Genomic DNA, 18,734 nt, shown 5'->3' on the forward strand with positions numbered 1-18,734 from the left:
TGGATCTGCTCATCGGAGGATTTATGCATTGCTCCTGCAGGCCACCCAGGGAAAAGGGAGTTGGTGGTGAATGTGTTCTCTGGGAGGAGCTGGGCAGCCTCACTTATGGGGGTAGCAGGGTTGAGTATCACTTATTTAATATTCAAACACTGGGATCTGATGAAATGCAAAGTGCTTCTTACATCCAGAACTATGGACTTAAAAACATGATACAGCAGTGCCTGAACATCACCTGAACCAGGGCTGGGGCTCTGTGGGCTCCCCACTGCTGCCAGGGCTGCTGGGGCACCTGGGAATGGCCACAGGTAAAAGGAATGTGAGGGAGCTGAGCTGCCACCAGGGACACGGAGCTGGGGCCATCCCAGTTGGTTTTTGCCATGGCCAGGCAGGGCTGCCCCTTACAGCTGCTCTCTGCTGCTGCTCTGATAAAAAGAGAAATAGGAAATCTCTTGGATTCTTTTTCTTGCATGTGCTGGACATAAATCTGTGGTGGGTGGTGTTACAGAGAGCCAGGGGCCCAGAGCTGCTCCTTTGCATCCTTGTGTAACTTAACAAAATACTGTCCTGAAGGCAGGGGCCAGGACAATGTGTCTCTCTTTTTAAGAGTGCTGGGCTGCGCCTGCTGTCTCCCCTGGCAGCTGGAGAGCTGGGCCCGGTGCCTGCAGGATCACCAGGGCTCTGTGTGGGTGTGTGAGCGACCTGCAGGCAGCTGCTTGTCCCTGCCCTGCCCTCCCCTGCCAGCCCCAGGCACAGCCAGCAGGGCAACTTCAGCTCTGGGGCAGGGGAGGCATCTCCTCCTCTCTGTGGGGTGGGATGGGGCATTCAGGGCCACCAGAGAAGGGAGATGATGCTGTGCTCCCATCCCACTCTTATTCCTCCATTGCTATTCCGCCATCCCATTCCTTTACCCCCATTCTCCCACTCCTGTTTCCCTATCCCATTCCTTTGCCCACATTCCTATTCACCCTCTTCCCTTACCCCATTACTGTTCCCCTATCCCATTCCTTTACCCCCATTCCTATCCCCCCATGCCATTCCTATTTCCCCATCCCACCCCGTTTCCCTATCCCATTCTCTTATCCTTTTTCTCCATTCCCGTTCCCCCATTGCCCCCACTCCCTCCCCTCGCCAGGGGGCGCTCCCCTACCCCTTCCTGCGCATGCGCCATACCCCGACCTTCCCCGCTCCGACCTTCTCCTCATGGCGTCCGGACGCGGCCACGCCGCCCTGCGCGCTGACGTCACCGCCCTCCGCCGTGCGCGGGGGCGTGGCGGGGGCGTGGCCACGGCTCTCCGCGGCCGGGCCGGGCGGGCGCGTCGGTGGCGGCGGCGGCTGAGGCTGAGGCGGCGGCTGGGGAACGGGCTGAGGGCGCCGAGCCTGCGGCGGCCGCCGGAACGCGGGCCTGGGCATTCCCGGCATCGTGAGGAGCGGGCGGGCTCGCATGGCGGGGCCGCGCGGAGCCGCCGGTTGAGCTCGGCGCCGCCGCCGCCGCCTCCTCGTTCTCCTCCTCCTCCTCCTCCAGGCGCGATGTCGAATCCCGGTACCCGCCGGAACGGATCCAGCATCAAGATCCGCCTCACAGGTAACGGGGCGGCGGCGGCACCGTGTGTGTGTGGCCGCACATCCCCGGCTGGGCCTGGGGTTCCCTCCCCTCCCCGGCGCCTTCGCCCCCTCCCCGGCCTGGCTGTGAGGGGAGGGGCGGCCGGGCCGAGCTCCAGCCTCGCTTAACTTTTATTCGCCGTTTTTCTGTTCCGCTTCCCCCGCTGCGGCCGGCGGAGCCTCTCTGCGCTTTTGTGTATTTATATATTTATATTTTTTCCCGCCCCTCCGGCGCGGGGTGCCTGAGCCCCTTTGGGGTGACAGAAATGTGAGCAGGGCGGGGAGGGGGTTTGTCACGGTTGTCGCTGATTTGTCCCCCTCGTTCTCCAGCGGGTCAGGGCACGCTTCTCCTTCCTGGGGGCTTTCCTGCACTGTCCCCGTGGAAGGTGACACTCGCCACCCCCTCCAGCAGCCTGGCCCTGACCGGGGTCCCTTCTGCGCTCTTCCCGATAGGGGATCCCTGTTGACAACTCTCCCCTGTGTTCTGCCAGTTCGTGGAGTCTCTCTGCACCCTCCCAGTGTGGGGGTCCCTGTGACACCCCTGTCCCCCTCCCAGCCCCTTTTGGGGTCTCTTCTGCACCTTCCCTGTCTGTGGGCATCCTTGTGACACTTTCCCCCTTCCCCGCCCTTTCCCAGGTGTTCCCCGGTTCCCTCTCCCGTGGGGTATCCCTGAGCTCTCCCTTCCACCCCTCCAGACCCCGCTACCCCTCCATGGGGTCTCTCTGCACCTTTCCCAGCAGGATTCCCAGGGCCCCCTCTCCCACAGACTGGCTTTCAGCAAAGCCTTTCATAATTTTCCTCACTTCACTTTAATTAACAACCCCCCCAACCTCCTGTGTGCCGAGGAGGATAACTCAGTTGCTAATGAGAAAATACCCATTTAGTTGCTCTTAGCTGGGCTTTTTTTAGCGTGGTTTTTTTAAATTTTCCCTCCTTCCTCTCGACTTGTTCTCACCTGGCACATCCTGGCATTCAACTTTGGAAGTTCGTTCCCTGTGCAGGGGGTGACACCCAGAGCTGTGTCTGTCCTGCCTCTGTGCAAGGCCTCTGGAGGGTTCATGGGTGGATAAACCAATTTATGTTGGACCCTGCAAGATTTGAATGAAGCCTTTTGGAAGCTGCTCTGCTTGATGCCGAGCCTGCTGCTTTAATGGGAAGAGACACAGTTCCTGCTTGTGGAGACTGCTGTGTGAATTATTAAAAAATAAGGTCCAATCCATTCTTTCAAAGGCAACAAGTGGGTGCTTGGAGGTCACTTGGGCTGGAGAAGCCTCAATGCAGCTCTGGGTGACCAGAATTGATCCCTGGGGAGGAATCTTCCCTGTGTGGGTGCACAAAACATTGGCAAATAATGAGAAAACGGTGCTGGTGAAGCTGCAGTTACAGGTTAACTTGCTCCTGGCACTCAGAGGCAGATCATCAAAAAATAAAAATCCTGGTGTTCTTTTAATCCTTTGATTCTGCACTGCTTGTGCTTCAGAAGAGCAAAGTTTGTGAGGATAATGTAAATCTGAAAATCCTTTTCTTGGATGGGAGAAGGCTGGAAATATTTTTAGGTTGTATGAATGATGTTTGATCTGAAATGAGTTTTGTGGTGATGTATACCAAATGTCAGCTCAGTCCTTAATGTGGCTTATTTTTATGCAAGTCAGTCAATAAAAATGTGAGTTAAGTAACTTAGGCCATGGTCATAGCCCTTCTGAGCTGGAGGAGATCATTTAAATAACAGAGAGAAGCTGTTGGGTTTAATTTTAAAGGCTGAATGCTGCAGCAAAATGCTTTTTTACTTTTAGCGTACACTAGTCTTCTCTGAGCTGGGAATGTTTCCTGGAGCAGACTGAAGTTTCAGTTTATTGAGCAACTTGGTAGATTTACTTTTTATTACTCCCCATTTTTTAACTGTATTGAAGAAATCTCCTGCTTGCTCAAACCCATCTTCTGTTTTTACAAGCAGGAAACCTGGGTGCTGTGACAAAAACTGCTGCATTTAATCAACAAATAAATTGCTCTGGGAGAGGTTTAGCTCTGGAATCGTTGGGCAATGCTGAGTTCTTGGCTGGCACTGGGGTGCTGACTTACCTGTTTCACATAGCTGCAGCCAGCCTGGCTGTTGTTTTCTCATCTCCTTGGCTCTTGGGAGGTTTGAGCACATTTAAACCAAGACAGGGGACCTGGTTTGTTATGATTTACTACCTGCATTGTGTTTCCTGTGATCAGGCACCATTGAAGTTTTGCAGTACTGAAAATAGCAGTGTAAATACCACTTAGTGTGCCTGGGAGTGTCACTGGGTGAATGGCAAGGGAGCAGTGGTTGAACCTCCTGGGATTTTTCTAAAGAATTAATTTTTTCCTCATCTGTTGTAAAGGTGTTTGTGGTAGCAGAGTGTTGGGATTATTTATGTGAATATAAGCAGAAGTTCTCAATCTGCTGATGATTAGCAGAAGTGATCTCTCAGCTTATACAGAATGTCAGTCCTAGCCTGATGCAAATTGTAATGGAGTAAAATGGCAAATAATGCACCCTGTGCAGAAATACTGAAATCCTCAATGTAACACTGAGTTGCATGACAGGTTAAAGTGACTTTGTGGCCTGTGGATCTCAAATATGCTAATCTCCTGTCATATCTCAGTTTCTCCTCTCCTTTCCACTGAAGCCTTTACCCCAGTGGGTGATGCAAGAGCCAGAGATACTCTGGCCTTGTCTCTTGTCCCTTGGAACAGTTCTAGGCAGAGTAAGAGAGAACTTCCTGTTACATCTGTGATCTCTTCCTATCTGAGCTGTCATCAGGGCAGAGCAGCAGCGGGGGAATTGCCAGCACAAGGATGGAAAATGAGGTGATCCTGTGAGTGCATGTCCTTGCCAAATATGCTCAGGGTCTGCTGGGTCAAGGAGGAGCACAATCCACAGGCCAGGGAACCTTCATGGAGCACGTGTCCCTTTTTTACCCTTGTGCTTCCCTGGAACCTTTGTGTGCTGCTGCTCCCTGGGGAGGATCTGAAGGGTTCATCACCTGCAGGGCTCACACTCGCCGTGCTCACACTTGTATCAGCCACAGGCCCTGGTGGAATCTGCAGTCTCATGGTGCTGGCTATGGCAGACACCCTGATCCAGGTACCTGGTAGGCAAAGGTTGCAGGTGGGACTGGAAAGGCCATGAAGAAATGGACTAAACATGGAACTTCACCAAAAAAGCTGCAAGTTGGGTTCTGATTTTGTTGATTCTGGCTTTTTCAGCAGGGTCTCAGCAGAGGTGTTAAAAGCTGGCTGGCTGCTGGGGCCATTGTGGAACTGAGGGAAGTCAAACTGTGAGGATCACATCCTAGCTGGATCTCACATACACAGTCAGATAGCTGTGTTGAGGACTGATGGCAAAACAGTTTCTTTAGTTGAGAGGCCAGAGCTGGTGTAACTGGAGGATCCAAATAATCTTCTCCAAGCACCTCCCTTCACTGTGGTTCAGAGTCCTCAATTCCTCCTTGGAAAACCTGGCCTGGGGAGGTTTGCTGCTTGTGGAAGGCAGGTGTAGGTGAGAATCCTCCCAAGTGTGAGGGGTAAGAAAGTGCAGTGTCAGAAGCATCAGGGAGGAGTGAGGAAGATGATGATGAAGCAGGTGTGAGGTGAGAAAGTCAGAGGGGATTTGTAGGTGACAAATCTGATTGCTGTAGGGAAGGTGGTTGTGCTTGGCAGTGGCACAGAAAGGGGAAGAGCTGACACAGATGTGTGTCCTGCACACACTTCCAGCTCAGTGCAGTCAGCCCGTCCAGGGAAGCCCCAGCCACCAAGTCTGGCCAGTTGGTAGCTGGTAAATGGGTGGCTTTGGGACTTCCTGCATTTGTGATTCCAGGAATCCATAAAAAAAATACAGTGACTTCAAGCAGAAGATGAAACATGATGTTGTCATTAGAGCAGTGTTCACTTAGGGTTGTTACAAAGGCACAGACTAAAGTGTGTCCCAAATGTCAGGATGTTTTACTTCCCTTTCATGGCTAATGTATCGAGCAGTGCACAGAGTTAACTGACTGATCAATAGCAGCACTGATATTGGTGACCTGCACACTTTCTGTCCTGTGTTCAGAACAGTGAATATCTGTGTGGGGATGTCTCTATCACACATGGTGAATACATCATGGGCTGGATGCAGTTTTATGTTGGGCATCAGGAGCACTGGGGCAGGAGTGCAGCAAGAGCTGGCTGCTCATCCCAGCCTCCCTGGCAGCTGGTATTTAATATTGAGCCAGCCTTGTGCCAGGGGAGACACGGTGGGAAGCAGCAGTTGGGTAGCTCCAAATTTATTGAGTGTGGCAATCTGGGAGTGTGTAGAAATCCACGTTTCATTCTTTTCTGGTGAGGATTTTCTGTTCCCCAGCCTGCTGGGAGCGGGGCCCGGCTGCCGTTGGAGCTCGGCCGCACGTTTCCTGTGCGGTGCTGAGCGAGGCACTTATCTCCCTCTGCCTCCCTTCCCCATTTGCCTTGGGAAGCAGCAGCAGTGTTTTTGTGAAGGTGAATTCCTGGCTGTTCAGAGCCCTGTGGATAGGGATGGCAGAGAGGCTTGGGCCATGTAACTCTGAGGACATGAAGGAAAATAAAATTTTGCTTTCACGGGAGGAAGTGGAGAGCATGGCCTTTGCAGTTGGCCAGCTGACGTTTTTGGGCTGCCAAAGTGGGAATCCAAAGAGCAGCCCTTTGCTCTGGGCAGGCTATGGGGAGCAAGTCTCCTTTCTTACTTCTCCCAGTAAGTCAAAGCTGTGCCAGCACCATTGTCCTGGTGGAAGTTAAATGACCAAAAGGAGTTTGTTTGAATATCCCCCCTCAGGCGGGGAAAGTAGAAACAATAACTACTTTATTTCTGACTTGAAACTTTCTTTTGTCAAATTGAATGTCTTCATATAAAGAAATGCAATTTGGGATGTAGTTGTGCAGTTCATGATTTCTTTTTTATTCCATACTGCCCACCAGTCTAAGAACAGTTTTCTCATCCATTTCTTGAAACAGCTTTATCACATTTCTAAGATTTTGTAGCATCATCCTTTCTGTTTGTGTTTCAAAATTAATCATCGGTTCCAGGGAAATACAAGCAGTGCTGAATTTCTCAGTGAGGAGGTTGCTCTTATACCACGATTTTCTGTGTGCTGGGTAGAGGAACTTTACTGCCAGCAGCTCCAAGGCTGCTAAAATTGCCACTGTAAATAAAGATCAGCAAGCCCCCTCAGTTTTTCCTGAGCTGGCTGGAGGCTTGCTTGACAGGTCACAGAATGGAGAAGTACATCATGGAAATACCATCCATGTGTGTGGTTTTTGGAGGTTTACCTGGATTACTGCCCACCTTGAAGCCAGTCCAGTTGCCATGCCTAGAGCTGGATTAATCTGGTTGGATTACTTGCTGCTATTTATGGTTCTTGAGTCAACTGCTCACTGTCGTGTTGGTTTGGGCTGTCTTGGTGGAGGCAGTGGGATAGAGCAGAATGGTTTGGATGAGATGTGGATAAATCAGTTGGGTGGGAAGTTTAGGTATGTACCCAGCACAGCAATTAATGTGAGACTTGAGTGAGGAAAAAATTAAAAAAAAAAAAGGCTGGAAGAGATGTTCCATCTGCCATCTTTTCCCCTAAGTTTGGAATGGAATCTTTGTTGTTGTTGTTACATTTCTCTATTATTATTCCTCTGGAAATAGTCAAAGTGAGAAGGACTAAAGTCTGGAATATCACTGAAAGCTTTGATATTTTTCATGGAAGCAGATGCTGATTTATTCCTGCAGAGTGAAATGAACTGTTACTGCAAATGGTTTGCTCTTTCCTGTACCGACAGAGGAGTCAGTGCGACCTCAAGTCTCGAGGCTGACAACCCTTGTGTTGGGATCTGCTCAGCTTTTAGGGAATGTCTTCACTGAGGTTTTACTGTGGTCCTTGGTGCTTCACCATCCCTGTGTGAGGACAGCACTGCAGTTGAGCCACTTGCAGCTTTTTTCACCTGGCTGTCATCTCTCATTCTCTCCCGTCTGTTGGCAGGCTGCAGTTAAGCCTGCGGGTAGCTGACATGGAGCACTTGTATTGTGGCTGCTGGTGAGGAAGCTGCTGCTCTGACATTGTGATGGTTCAGGTGCTTACAAGTGAGTCCCTGCAATTCTGCTGCACTAACTCAAGATGTTATTTCCTTCCTGGTCTGCTGACCCTCGTTGCCAAAAATTTGTCACCTGCCATGAGAGAGCTGGTGGAAACAAACCTGTGCTCACACTTCAGCTGCTGCAGTGCAAATTCAGCCTCCCTGTGTAAGTCTAGCTCTAGGGTTTAGACTAAGCTGCTGAACATTGAAAAGCTCAGGTGTGTGCAAGTCATGTGTTGGGAGTTTTTGGGAGAGAAAATCAGAAGAGACATTAGTGATTTCATAAACCACGCAGCAAGTGTGTATATCTCAATTTGTAATTATTTATGTAAGTATTAATGTAATAAAAGAAGAAAGCTGCATATATGTTTGCTAAGTGAGGCAGTAGGTCAATTAGCATTAAGATGCTACATGTTTTTACACTTTGTTTCACACGTGTTTAAGGGGAAATGCAGTAATTTATGAGAGGGGATCCCTGGGGATATTTTACAGTTTTCCATGTCTGGGAAAGTCATAAAATATAATTGGAGAGCATAGCAGAAATGATGGAACTTTTTCTTTGTCATACTCTTTTATGAACTGACAGCTACATGGTGAATATTTGGGGGTGTAGGATGATAAATCTGATGATACTCTAGTTGAGTTGGCAGAGTAAGCATCCATGCTGTTTCAGAGAGAATCTCTCCACAGGGCTGTAATAGCTTGATGCCTTCCTCTTCAGTAAGTCATTTTTGTCAAGTTAAAGGCCAAAATTCAAACTGGCTTGTTGTCAGGGACACTAAGCACAGCAGGCAAAAATCCCCAAGGCTACCCAATTCCCAGCATAGACAGATAAAGCTGGCAGAGCCTGCTTTCCCTGTCTTCCCCTCCCCCGGAAAAATCCTCTTCCCTGGGTTTTTTTTTTTGGAGGATATGGGCACTATTCTGCATACTAATACAATTTAACAGAAAGTATTTAAATGGAAGGTTTGTTTGTGGGTAAAACAATCCATTATTGTTTGGGAGTAATGGAAAAATAATGGACAATCCCTGCAGTGAGCTGGCCATGCTGCAGGCAGCTGTTCCAGCTGTGCTCACCTCGCCACAGCTGCAGGGAATTGTCCTTGGCACAGCAGCCTGGCCCTGCCTCGGCCCCTGTGTGATGGAGCTGCTCAAATGGGTTAAGCCCATAATCCTAAAGTAAGAAATGATGGGAAATTCTGTGGGGTTGGGCTTTGTGCCAGCTTCCCGTGTTACACTCGGGGTCCTGAGCCCCTGCAGCAGTTTAGGAGTAGGGGCAGTGTTGAACCAGCCATTGACTCCAAGGGTTGTTGACCCTGCCCTGCCTCTGGTACTCCAGCAGTGCTGGGTGTCCCTGGGTGTCCTCACCAATGTGCAGTTTTACCCCTGGTTGGGTTTTTGAATGGTGGATGTTTCTTTCCCAACTCATTATGAAGGTCTGCTGAAGAAAATAAAATTTGTTTCTTTTGCTTTCATAGCTAACCTGCTGTTATCCTTCTCTGGCAGGAGGTTTTGCTTTCATAGGTAACCAGTAGCAGGAAAAGAAATATTTTTGGTATGATTCAGTCTTTTTTTCTCAAGTTGCTGAGATCTTTGTAGCTACATTTCATTATTTGGAGTAAAATGGCATTTTGGATGAGTGAATTAGGAAAAAAAACATGTTTGTTGACCTTTGAGTATGTTTATAGTTTTGTCTTCCTTAAATATCTGCCTATTTCCTCTAATAATGACTAAAATAAAATTATTATGTATTTATCAATTTAAAGTTTCCATATCTTATTTTCATCGCAAAATAGCAAATTAAATTTGCATGTGTTAAATTCTGGGCTTCCAATTTGTCTTCCTGATGTTTTCAGGACAATATTAAAAGCTCCCCTTGTATTTTTCTCCTGAAAATAAAGGTTCAAACACTGAAGATAGTTGCCTTTCTTATTTATACTGGAAAATAACTCCTCACGTCAGTCTGGACTTTTTTTTTTTCATGGCCCTGACCTTTCCTCTTCATGTGCCAGGTTTGGGCTGTGTTGCACCCACAGAGCCACCTGGACATCGTGGCAGAAAATTCAATCCCTGTGGTCAGTGATTGCACATTCTTTAGTACATGAGGCATGTGACCTGAAAAGTTTATTGGAAAGGAAACATCTTTAGAAATACATGTGCTCTGTTTTCCTGAAGAGCAAAAGGAAAAAAAATACTCCAAAACTCCAGACTGAAAATTAACTGAGTATATGGATTGTACTGTTGCTTTAACAAATTTTTTTTTGGCTACATAAATGCAGAATTTAGAAAAATGAAGGATTTCAATTTGATTCACACTTGCAGTGATTGATGCATTTCCCAGGGAATCTGTGTTCTTTGTCCTTTTAGCTGATGTGTTTTGGTTCCTTTCCCATGTGCAGACATTTTTACAAGCATGTGGGAACTTCACTTTAATTCAGAATGAAAATATCATATTTTACAAGTGTAAGTCTGATTAGCAGATACCTCTTTGTTGCTCCTTTAATGTTAATGGGGAGAGAGTGCATTACATTTGGTAAGCTTTGGGTGAGCATAAGCTAAAGGTCTGATGTCAGCCTTTGAAAGAGAAATTGGGTGAATTTTCTGGGCTCTTGAAGTGATACTTACTTCAGTGCTTTATATTCCAAGGAATTCTGAGCAACGTCTCTCATATCTCTTTCTTAAAAACATCTGCGGACAGGTAATGGCCACATTAAGTGCTGCAGTGGGCATGTTCATATCTCATGTGTCTGTAAATACCCTACTGAGCAGATCAGAGAGAGCAGAAATGGCTTAGTGAAAAAAAAAAAAAAAATGCCTGAAATGTTGTGGGTTTTGGAATTGGCAGGGAATTGCTGTGTATCTGATTTTTCATCTCCCAGCCATCCCTTACGTAAAACGTTTTGTGCTGTGATCGGCTGCTGCATTTAACCCAGCCCTGAAATTGTTTTTAACCACAGTGAGAATACTTCTGCTGAGGTCCCCCTTGCACAGATGAGTGGTGAAATAAGGTGAGATGAGGTTAAAAGGCAGAAGTGAAGTTAGGGAAGCCAGAAGGTGCCAGAGAGTGGTTCAGCTGTGAAACTCAGCATGGTCCATCAGCCTCTGAATGTTCTGGAGTCAGAGAAGGGCTTCAGTGCTGAACTCGGGCTTTAATGACTTTATACAACTTGGTAAGTGTGTGATATAACCAAGTTCTGTGATGTAACCACCCTCAGATTTAAATCTCTGCCTCTTTTCCCAGAGATCACATCATTCATTCAATAATCCAACATTAAATTTACCTCTGGAAAAGCCCAGGGTGTAGGAATAACGCTCTGGCTCTTTATAAGAGTGACTTCTGCATATTGGGCAATAATTAACTAAAAATAGTATGCTATGTGTACAGCTAACATGCTATAATAGGAACCTATATCTTTTATTCCTTCTTTCCAAGAATTTTAAGGAATTTAATGTTAATAGACTTCTTTCAAGATTTATTAATTAATGTGTCTGCTCATTTATTGTGAGACAGCCGGGCAGCCTGACACTGCTCTGAGGGTGATGGAATCAGCTCAAATAATTGTGCTGTCACCACCTCTAGAAGGAGACTTTGGCAAACAGAAGAAACATGTACATAGGTGCTTTTCTGTGTTATGTTCTTCAGTTTAAAATTAAATACCTCCTTGGAGTTCCAGGTCTGTCTGGTAACAGGATAAATGACACTTCAGTATAACCCAGCAGCTTGGCTTGGACCTCTAGTCACAGTCATTTCTTTTGTAATTTTTTTTTTTTATTTGTGCAATCACAGAAGTAATTTGACTTGTTACAAATAATGTTTTGATAAGCTTCAATAGAAATTAGCAAACCAGCCATCAAATGGGATTTATAAAAAGTTGCTTGGGAAAATATGTTGTAAGTAGTCTGCAATTCAAGGCATTTCCTTTGCAGGATGCTTATCAAGTCTGCATGTGCTACTTCCAAATTGAACTAGAACATAGATGAGAGCCATTTTTGATAGAAAGGGGTGGGGGGAAAGAAAATAAAGCCCAGTTGGAAAGTAGTAACAGGTTTTTTTCTCATTGCCTTAGGATGTAAATCCTGCAAGTGTGCAGAGAGAGAACAGACTTTGAAACAGCCGAAGAAAACAGATTTATCTGTGATGTTTGAGATGATGCTGGTAGTGTAAACGTGATTGAAATAGTCATTGTGGGAGTGGTGAGTAAATATACCAGAAGCTTGGGGATAAACTGACTTCTCTGCTGCTCCATATGCCAAGTAAAGGCAGAATGTCCTGCTTGTTTCTGGGATGTTCCTTCACCGGGGAGGCTGTATCAGGAGGAGCAGCCACTGGTTTTTAGGATTGTCATCACTCCCAGATGCCAGTGTAGAGCTCTTCTTTCATGCCCTGGATGTGGTTGCTGGCCTCCTCTGGGCTGGTGGAATTAAGATGTTGCAAGAGCGAGGGGGAAAAGATCCAGCAAATATTTCTGTGAGGATTTCTTGTAGATTAATCAGTTTTTTAGCCTTTTGGTGTTTCACAAATCAGCAGTGAGATCTGGAATGTGGAAGCTGTCTACACTTTTCAGGACAAAGTGCTGCCTTATTTGACCATCAGGCTGATGGATAAACTTACAGGACAAGCTTAATCTTTTTTTCCAGACTGAAAAATTACCAGGCTGAAAAGGGATCTCACCTGTCATTCTCCTCTAACTAATTTTTGGTTTTTCATCTGGCTTCAGTCAAATTTGATAAAGGCAGAGCCGTTAAGCAGACCAGGGCTCAAGATTCATGGAGATGAGGAGCTTGGGAGAGCAAATCCACCCTCCCATGGTCTGGCAGAGTGGTCCTGGTCCCAGCCCTGTGGAAGGAGCAACCTGGGAAAGTGAGAGGAGCTCTGAGGTAGGAAGGGGAGGGACATCCTTGAATTAAGTCCCACACACCTATAGGTAAACCAGTATTTATGAACTATGCTGAGAGTTTGGGGGTTTTGTTGGGTTTTTTTCCCCCCCAGAATTTAACACTCTCTGAGACAAGCACCCAGATGACTTGATCAAGCACCTGTAATAACACTCCCTATATGTTTGTTTGGATTTAGGGGTTTTGTTTTGCCTTTTCACCCAGCTGAAACTGTGCCTTAATTCCTCACACAAAGCCTCAGCTGCGCCCTGCGAGCACGTCGCTTCCAGCAGCAGCCACTGCATCAACCTCCTACTGGCATTTTTTAATTAAAAGAACAGCACTATCACTTCAAATTAGTGCCACATAGCTTATTGGAGTAAGGAGTGAAATGGTGTTTAAAGGGTTTTCTCTCGTGGAAATTTTTTATTAAAATTTGCTCTCTTTTGGGTTTATCAGCAGTTTGTCATTCAGTGCTTGGACAATATCTGATTCTGAGGTGTGCAAGTCCTCTGTGATATGAATGCAAATAAAAGGCTGCCTTTTAATATCTTGACTATTTGATAAACAAGAAGCACCTTCTTCATAAAAACAAAGCAACCAACATTATATTATTTTATGATTCTCACAAAGCAAGTGTCAGCCTGTTTTTCAAGTGCCTTCCCTGTATGGAGAAGGTAGTGAAGAAATAAATATTTCTGGGAGCTTTTGTGCCATGAACTGTGAAGAGCTGTTTTTGTAATCCTGTTCAGTGAAATTGTTAGGGCTCAGTTATACTAAATTACTGTGAGAGCAAGGAATATATCCAGAGGGAGGTAGCCCTAGTGAGAATTTTCCTCATACAGCATTTCATTTTGTCTGGAATATTAGCACTGTTAACCAGCCATGCGAAATGTAATGTATTCAATCTATTTAATCAATTTCAACTGGAAAGCAAACGTCTTAGGCTTTGAGTGAACCAGCTATCCTCATGTACTGGGTTTTTTAGTTATTAAGTTCTGGGCTTTGAATGTGCTAATATAGTAGTAGCTTGATAAAGAACTTTTTGTTCAAGAGAACTTTCTTCATATTTTTTTTTGCAGGGTCCTGGAACCAGCCTGGTGTCACTTGTATAAAATCCTGTGTCTGAATATCTGAATATTAAGATTGTATAGGAAGAGGCATCATATTTTTTCCTTCAAGCTCCAGTTTCTTTATGTAATACCTTTGATCAAAGTATCTCAGAGCAGTAGTGGGATTGTAATTTATTGATGTAATGGACACTGACATTTTGTACAAGGAAAATGGCAAACAGGTGCTGTTGAAAGGCAGAGTGATGAATGTATAATGTTGAAAAAATTGCGACCGAACATCCTGGTTGGAATAATGCACTAAAACATTTTCACCCAGATCCCAGTCTTTGTGACTGCAGAGTCACTTGGGATTTGAAAGGGAGCTTTCTTTAGTGAGGAGCTTGCAAGTTGTTAATAAAAATTGCCAATGGGAGGAAGGTCCACATATATTGTTAAGCCACTGTTGGGAAACTGATTCTGCAATGAAAATGTTTATTTGTTTTGAAAGAAAAATCTGTGCTAGAATGCTACGCATGCTCTACTTATCTGTTTTCATTCTAAACCCTATTTTTATTTTGCTCTCTGCAGCCAGTCTGTAAGTAAAACATTCCTAGCATCCTTTGGCTGGAGATTCAGTCAAGGACTTTTTTGTTCTGCTTTCAAGAAGATGGTTCCAGTCTTTCTTGAAGCTTCTCCAAAGGAAGTTTCCTTCTATAGTGGATAAGGTGACAATGAGGAAAGTCACAGCCTATGGTCCAAAGGCTTAGTGTCACCCTCTTATTGTTGTAATGTCCTGCCATGTTTAATCTGACAACAAATGGAAACATTTTAGCATAGCTACACTGGCACACAGTAAGAGTTGGAGCCACTCTGATGTTAGTTCTGCTTGAGTTCCCTGGGCTCTCGAGCTGGCTGTTAGCAGGATAATGTGGATAAATGTTGTGTGGGCACAGAGGAGAGGGGCTGTGTCTGTGTCCATGGGCAAGGCCTCTCTCCCCAGCCCCCATCCAATCAAAGGCTGTTTGCCACCACGGATTGGATTGTCTTGCTCAACCAGGGATTGGCTCTGACCAGTGTGTTTGTTTTGTTGTTCATCCCTGGTGACTGTCAGTAGCACTTGGCTGAATAAACAGAGACTATTGATCAAATTTGAAGTCATTAGCTTGGCAGTTTAAATAGATGCTGGCCTATATGGTTAGAACAAGGGAATAACACAGGCTGATACAGCTTTATTTGGAATAAAAGCCTTCTTTTCACAGAGTCCTGTTTGGTGCCATTCAGTTCCCAGTTTGGTGCCTCCCTTAGGTCATGCAAGAATGAGATATTTTGCTTAAAATACCTAAAGTGAAGAGGGTGGCTTTGCTTGTGTAAGAGAGTGATAAAACAGATACAACAGGGATCCACTGAACTTTGGTACTAATTTTGGAGATCAGGTTTGGAAGAAGGGAGTGCTGCCATGGGTTATTGGTTAACCACATCCAGCCAGGGCACGCCTGGGTGGAATCCTGCTCCAGCCCCCAGCAGTGGTGGATTGTCCATCTCACTGCTGCTCATCTGGCAGACACACGGCTGGGAGATCTGTTTACACCAAACACCACGGGTGATGAATCACTGCTGAAGGAAGGAGCTTCCTTTGAGTGGCTGCTGTGCCATGTGCCTGACAGCCTCCTCCATCATTGGAGCATCTTGGAGGAGCATTCTGCTGAGGGAGCTCTGGAGTGCTCTGAGATCCCATTCCAGAGGATGGGCAGTGCTGTGTGAACTCCCCAGCACGGAGCATCACCAATTCCTTCCTGCCAGCCCGGTGCTCCTGAGTCACAGGGCTGTGTGTCTGTGTGTCCCTCGGTGCTCCTGAGTCACAGGGCTGTGTGTCTGTGTGTCTGTCCCTCGAGAGCAGCACGGGGCACACGCGGATTGACCCACATTGCCTGGGGCACTGCAGCAGTCACGTGCAGCTCTCTGCCAGGAAATCAGATGAGAACTGATGTAATTCAGTTCATCCAACGTTTGCACAGCCTGGGCCAAAGTGCTTTCAGGGATTTACCACTTGTGTGACTAATAGGTGATTAGGTAGATTGGAAGGAGTGTGTCTACGTGCTTCATGTAGACAAGACTTATCCTGTAATAATGGCAGCACCAAAAAAAGTGTCTTACACATCATTCTCTCATTGTAGTTTTTGAATGGAACTGGTTATTAAATGAGATTTTCTTCCTCTGCGTAAAAGCTTTCATACTAATTCCTTGGAAAGTTTGTTGCTTGGGGATGTTTTCCCTGTGACAGCTGGACAATTGTCCTGTAGAGGAAAACAATAATTCAGTCCTGGGGTTAATAAAAGAACAAAAGTAGGTGAATGAATGATAAAAATTTGGCTTCACAAAGCTATTAATACCTCTGTAATTGCAGTCTTTTTTTGGAACAAGGCTCATTTCTGTCCCATTCTCCTTTGCTTCTGCCACAGCTTCCTTATTCCTGCACATCCACTTGCAGTCCCCTCCTTCCCCAGTGCCACCACTGTCACCTCCCCACGTCCCTCCCCAGGCTCAGCAGGGCTGGCATAAGGCCCAGGCTAATAAGCCCAGACAAGCTGATTCCCTGGCAGGTGTCCAGGTGGCTGCTCACCTTTTAGCATCAGTGCCCTCCACAAACATGAGTGTTTGGGGCTGCCTTGGGTTTCTCATTTGTAAACAAAGAGAGTTGGAGCTGAGTTCTCTGAACAAGTGAAAAAATAGACACAAAGACAGTGGAGAGCGATTTGTAGCCTCTTGGGCGGATGTTGGAAGGGATTATAACGGGCAGAATAATCACAAAACAGGCTACTGGAGATTGAAAAAATTTCCAGGAGTTAAAAACAATATTGTAAAACAGCTAATAAACCTGATTCCAAATGAGAAAGGATGCCAAGAATTTAATTTGGGTGAACACAATTTTTCTTCTCTCTTCCTGTTTTTAAACTTGCTACCTTTATTTTAGCTTTTGTATAGGAAATTAAAGCAATTGTTCCATTCTGTAGCTCAGCACTTAATCAGCCTGGATGATTTTTTAAATTTTTACCTAGATGGTCAGGGTGTCATTTTTCCCTTTTTTTGCACATGCCTCTTGAATCGCCTGGAATCTGACAGATATAATTTGAATATGGAATGGTAATGAAGACAAAAATAGATGTGTGCAAGAGCTGGTAACAGGGAAACCATCAAGAAGAGAAGTCAGTGGAATGTTTAATTCCATCTAGTGTGGGCAGTTTTCCCCCTAAGACATTAAAAGCATTTCTACCTCAGTACTAAGATCCAAGTTAGGATCAAGACTTCATTTATTATGGGCTATTAGGCTCTGCCACTTCTTTCCAGCACCAACTCCATCTTGATGATCCATATGTTTGTTATCCTCAGGTTGATAACGACAGCCCAGGGAGCTCTGGGAAGAAAGAAGTACTTGGGAATGAATTCCAGCTGGTTCAGTTTTTGGCTGGCCACTCTGAGTAGCCTAGAACAAAATGAACTCATGGCTCCGGGCTTTTGTGCTCCCTTAACTCTTCCCTGAATATGGACTTTGACTGCCCTGATTTTTGAGTCAGAGCTCACTCAGGGTCAGGTCAGAAGGGGCTGCTCCAGCTCATGTGTTTGTTACCATCCTGACTGCAAAGCAAACAGCAGATCTCAGAATAAGGAAGGCAAAAACTGTAAGAGCATGAAAAAGTTTCTTTGGCAGCAAGGCCCATGGCTTTGAAAAGCTTTACATGACAAGACTTGAGGCTTTTTATGTTTCTATCCAAACATGCCAAAAAGCACTCAGCATACCTCAGTTAAAATCTAAGCATGGAAAACAGCAAGATGTGCTGGGAATCAGGGAAAGTTTCTGAGGCATTTGCTAACCTGAGGCATGTGGTGGTAAAGCAGTGATATGGTGCTGATGCCTTACTTGAAAGAAAGAATGCTTTTCATTTACTTAAAAAAAAAATTTGGGATATTGACTGTGCCTCTTGAAAAGTCATCCAGTACCTGCTGGAATTTCTCCTGGTAGCAGTTACTGAAGTTAGTAGTGGAAGAAGAGGTGCTTGGTAAGTGTTATTCTTTGCAATAGATTTTGAGCAACTGCTTGTTACAAGATTTCCAGTTATTAAATTCAAAATGAGTCTTGGTTACGCTGAAATAAGTTAGGTCCCCTGCATTGTTCTGAGGTTTCTTCTATGTACATAGTAGCCTGTAAGCCAAATTTTCCTGTGGAATTTCTGTATTGAAAATTCTTCATTCACTGTTTCTATATGAATGAAGAAATGTGGATTCTTGAACATTGTGACCACAGTGGTCATCAGTGTTTTTATACTTTTATTTATGAACTTCTAAAAACTACTCTGGTAAAATTTGTTGGTTTGTATTTTCAATGTTTTTAAAACGGGGATTTTCTTCCCCTCTTCATTTTGCTGGAAGTTAATCTCAACATCAGCAGCTTCCTGGGGCACTCAAGTGATTCTCTTGCCAGCTTCCTGCTCGTGGTTCACAAGGAAGCTTCAGTTCAGCACTGAGTTGAGCAGTCCAGAGCCAAAGCTGCACATTGAGCACTAAGGCAACGTTCCATGTGGATTGTTTAACTACAGCTCTTTTACTGATACATTTAAGCCCCATGGGATGGACTAATAGTTTACATAGTTTACAACTTACACAGAACACCATCAATTTTTTGAATAACAGTGTTCTTGCTTTTGAGCAATCTACTTAGCACTTGATGAAAACCAGACATTAATTTTGTACTGTTTATTATATACCCCAATTGGAAACTTTTGTTCCTGTAAAGTTGATTTTATACCTTATATAATTGCAGTAAGATATCAAAGAAGTCAAATACTGGTTTTGTCTTGAAAAAACAAATCTCAGTTTTAAATTGAGATTGAGAATGTGTTAAATTACATTTTTTTCCTCCTTTAAAATAGTGCTTAACATTCAAATTGCTTTGTTGAAATACTGACACTACCTGTATGTGATGGAATGTAAATACCAGCCACTCTTTGGAGATACAAAACATATGTTTTAGTTTTAAACTGAGAAATCTGCTTCGTTTTAACTTGGAAGTTGTAGACCTTTTGCTGTTTCACAAAAATTCAGTGTTTCTATTGA

The 18,734-nt window shown here is 45.2% G+C and overlaps 1 protein-coding gene and 1 long non-coding RNA gene across 6 annotated transcripts in view; both read left to right on the forward strand.

Moving 5' to 3' along the window:
• Positions 1 to 1,446: 1,446 nt before the first annotated feature.
• The window catches only part of SMURF1 (SMAD specific E3 ubiquitin protein ligase 1), a 46,495-nt gene continuing 29,207 nt past the window's right edge, over positions 1,447 to 18,734 (forward strand). For 4 of the 5 annotated variants that reach the window (XM_063171705.1, XM_063171706.1, XM_063171707.1 and 1 more), the window contains exon 1: positions 7,780 to 7,864. In XM_063171705.1, the coding sequence (XP_063027775.1) occupies positions 7,795 to 7,864 (70 nt within the window). In that variant the 5' untranslated portion in view covers positions 7,780 to 7,794. Of the gene's footprint in view, positions 1,583 to 7,779; positions 7,865 to 18,734 lie in introns of those variants that run through there. The other variant, XM_063171709.1, reaches the window with a different exon arrangement.
• LOC134426586 (uncharacterized) lies at positions 10,033 to 14,975 on the forward strand. Its single transcript, XR_010030003.1, has 3 exons — positions 10,033 to 10,868; positions 11,766 to 12,576; positions 13,656 to 14,975. It is a non-coding gene; the product is annotated as an uncharacterized LOC134426586 (long non-coding RNA).

Source organism: Melospiza melodia, chromosome 18, assembly GCF_035770615.1.
Source record: "Melospiza melodia melodia isolate bMelMel2 chromosome 18, bMelMel2.pri, whole genome shotgun sequence".
Taxonomy (NCBI): domain Eukaryota; kingdom Metazoa; phylum Chordata; class Aves; order Passeriformes; family Passerellidae; genus Melospiza; species Melospiza melodia.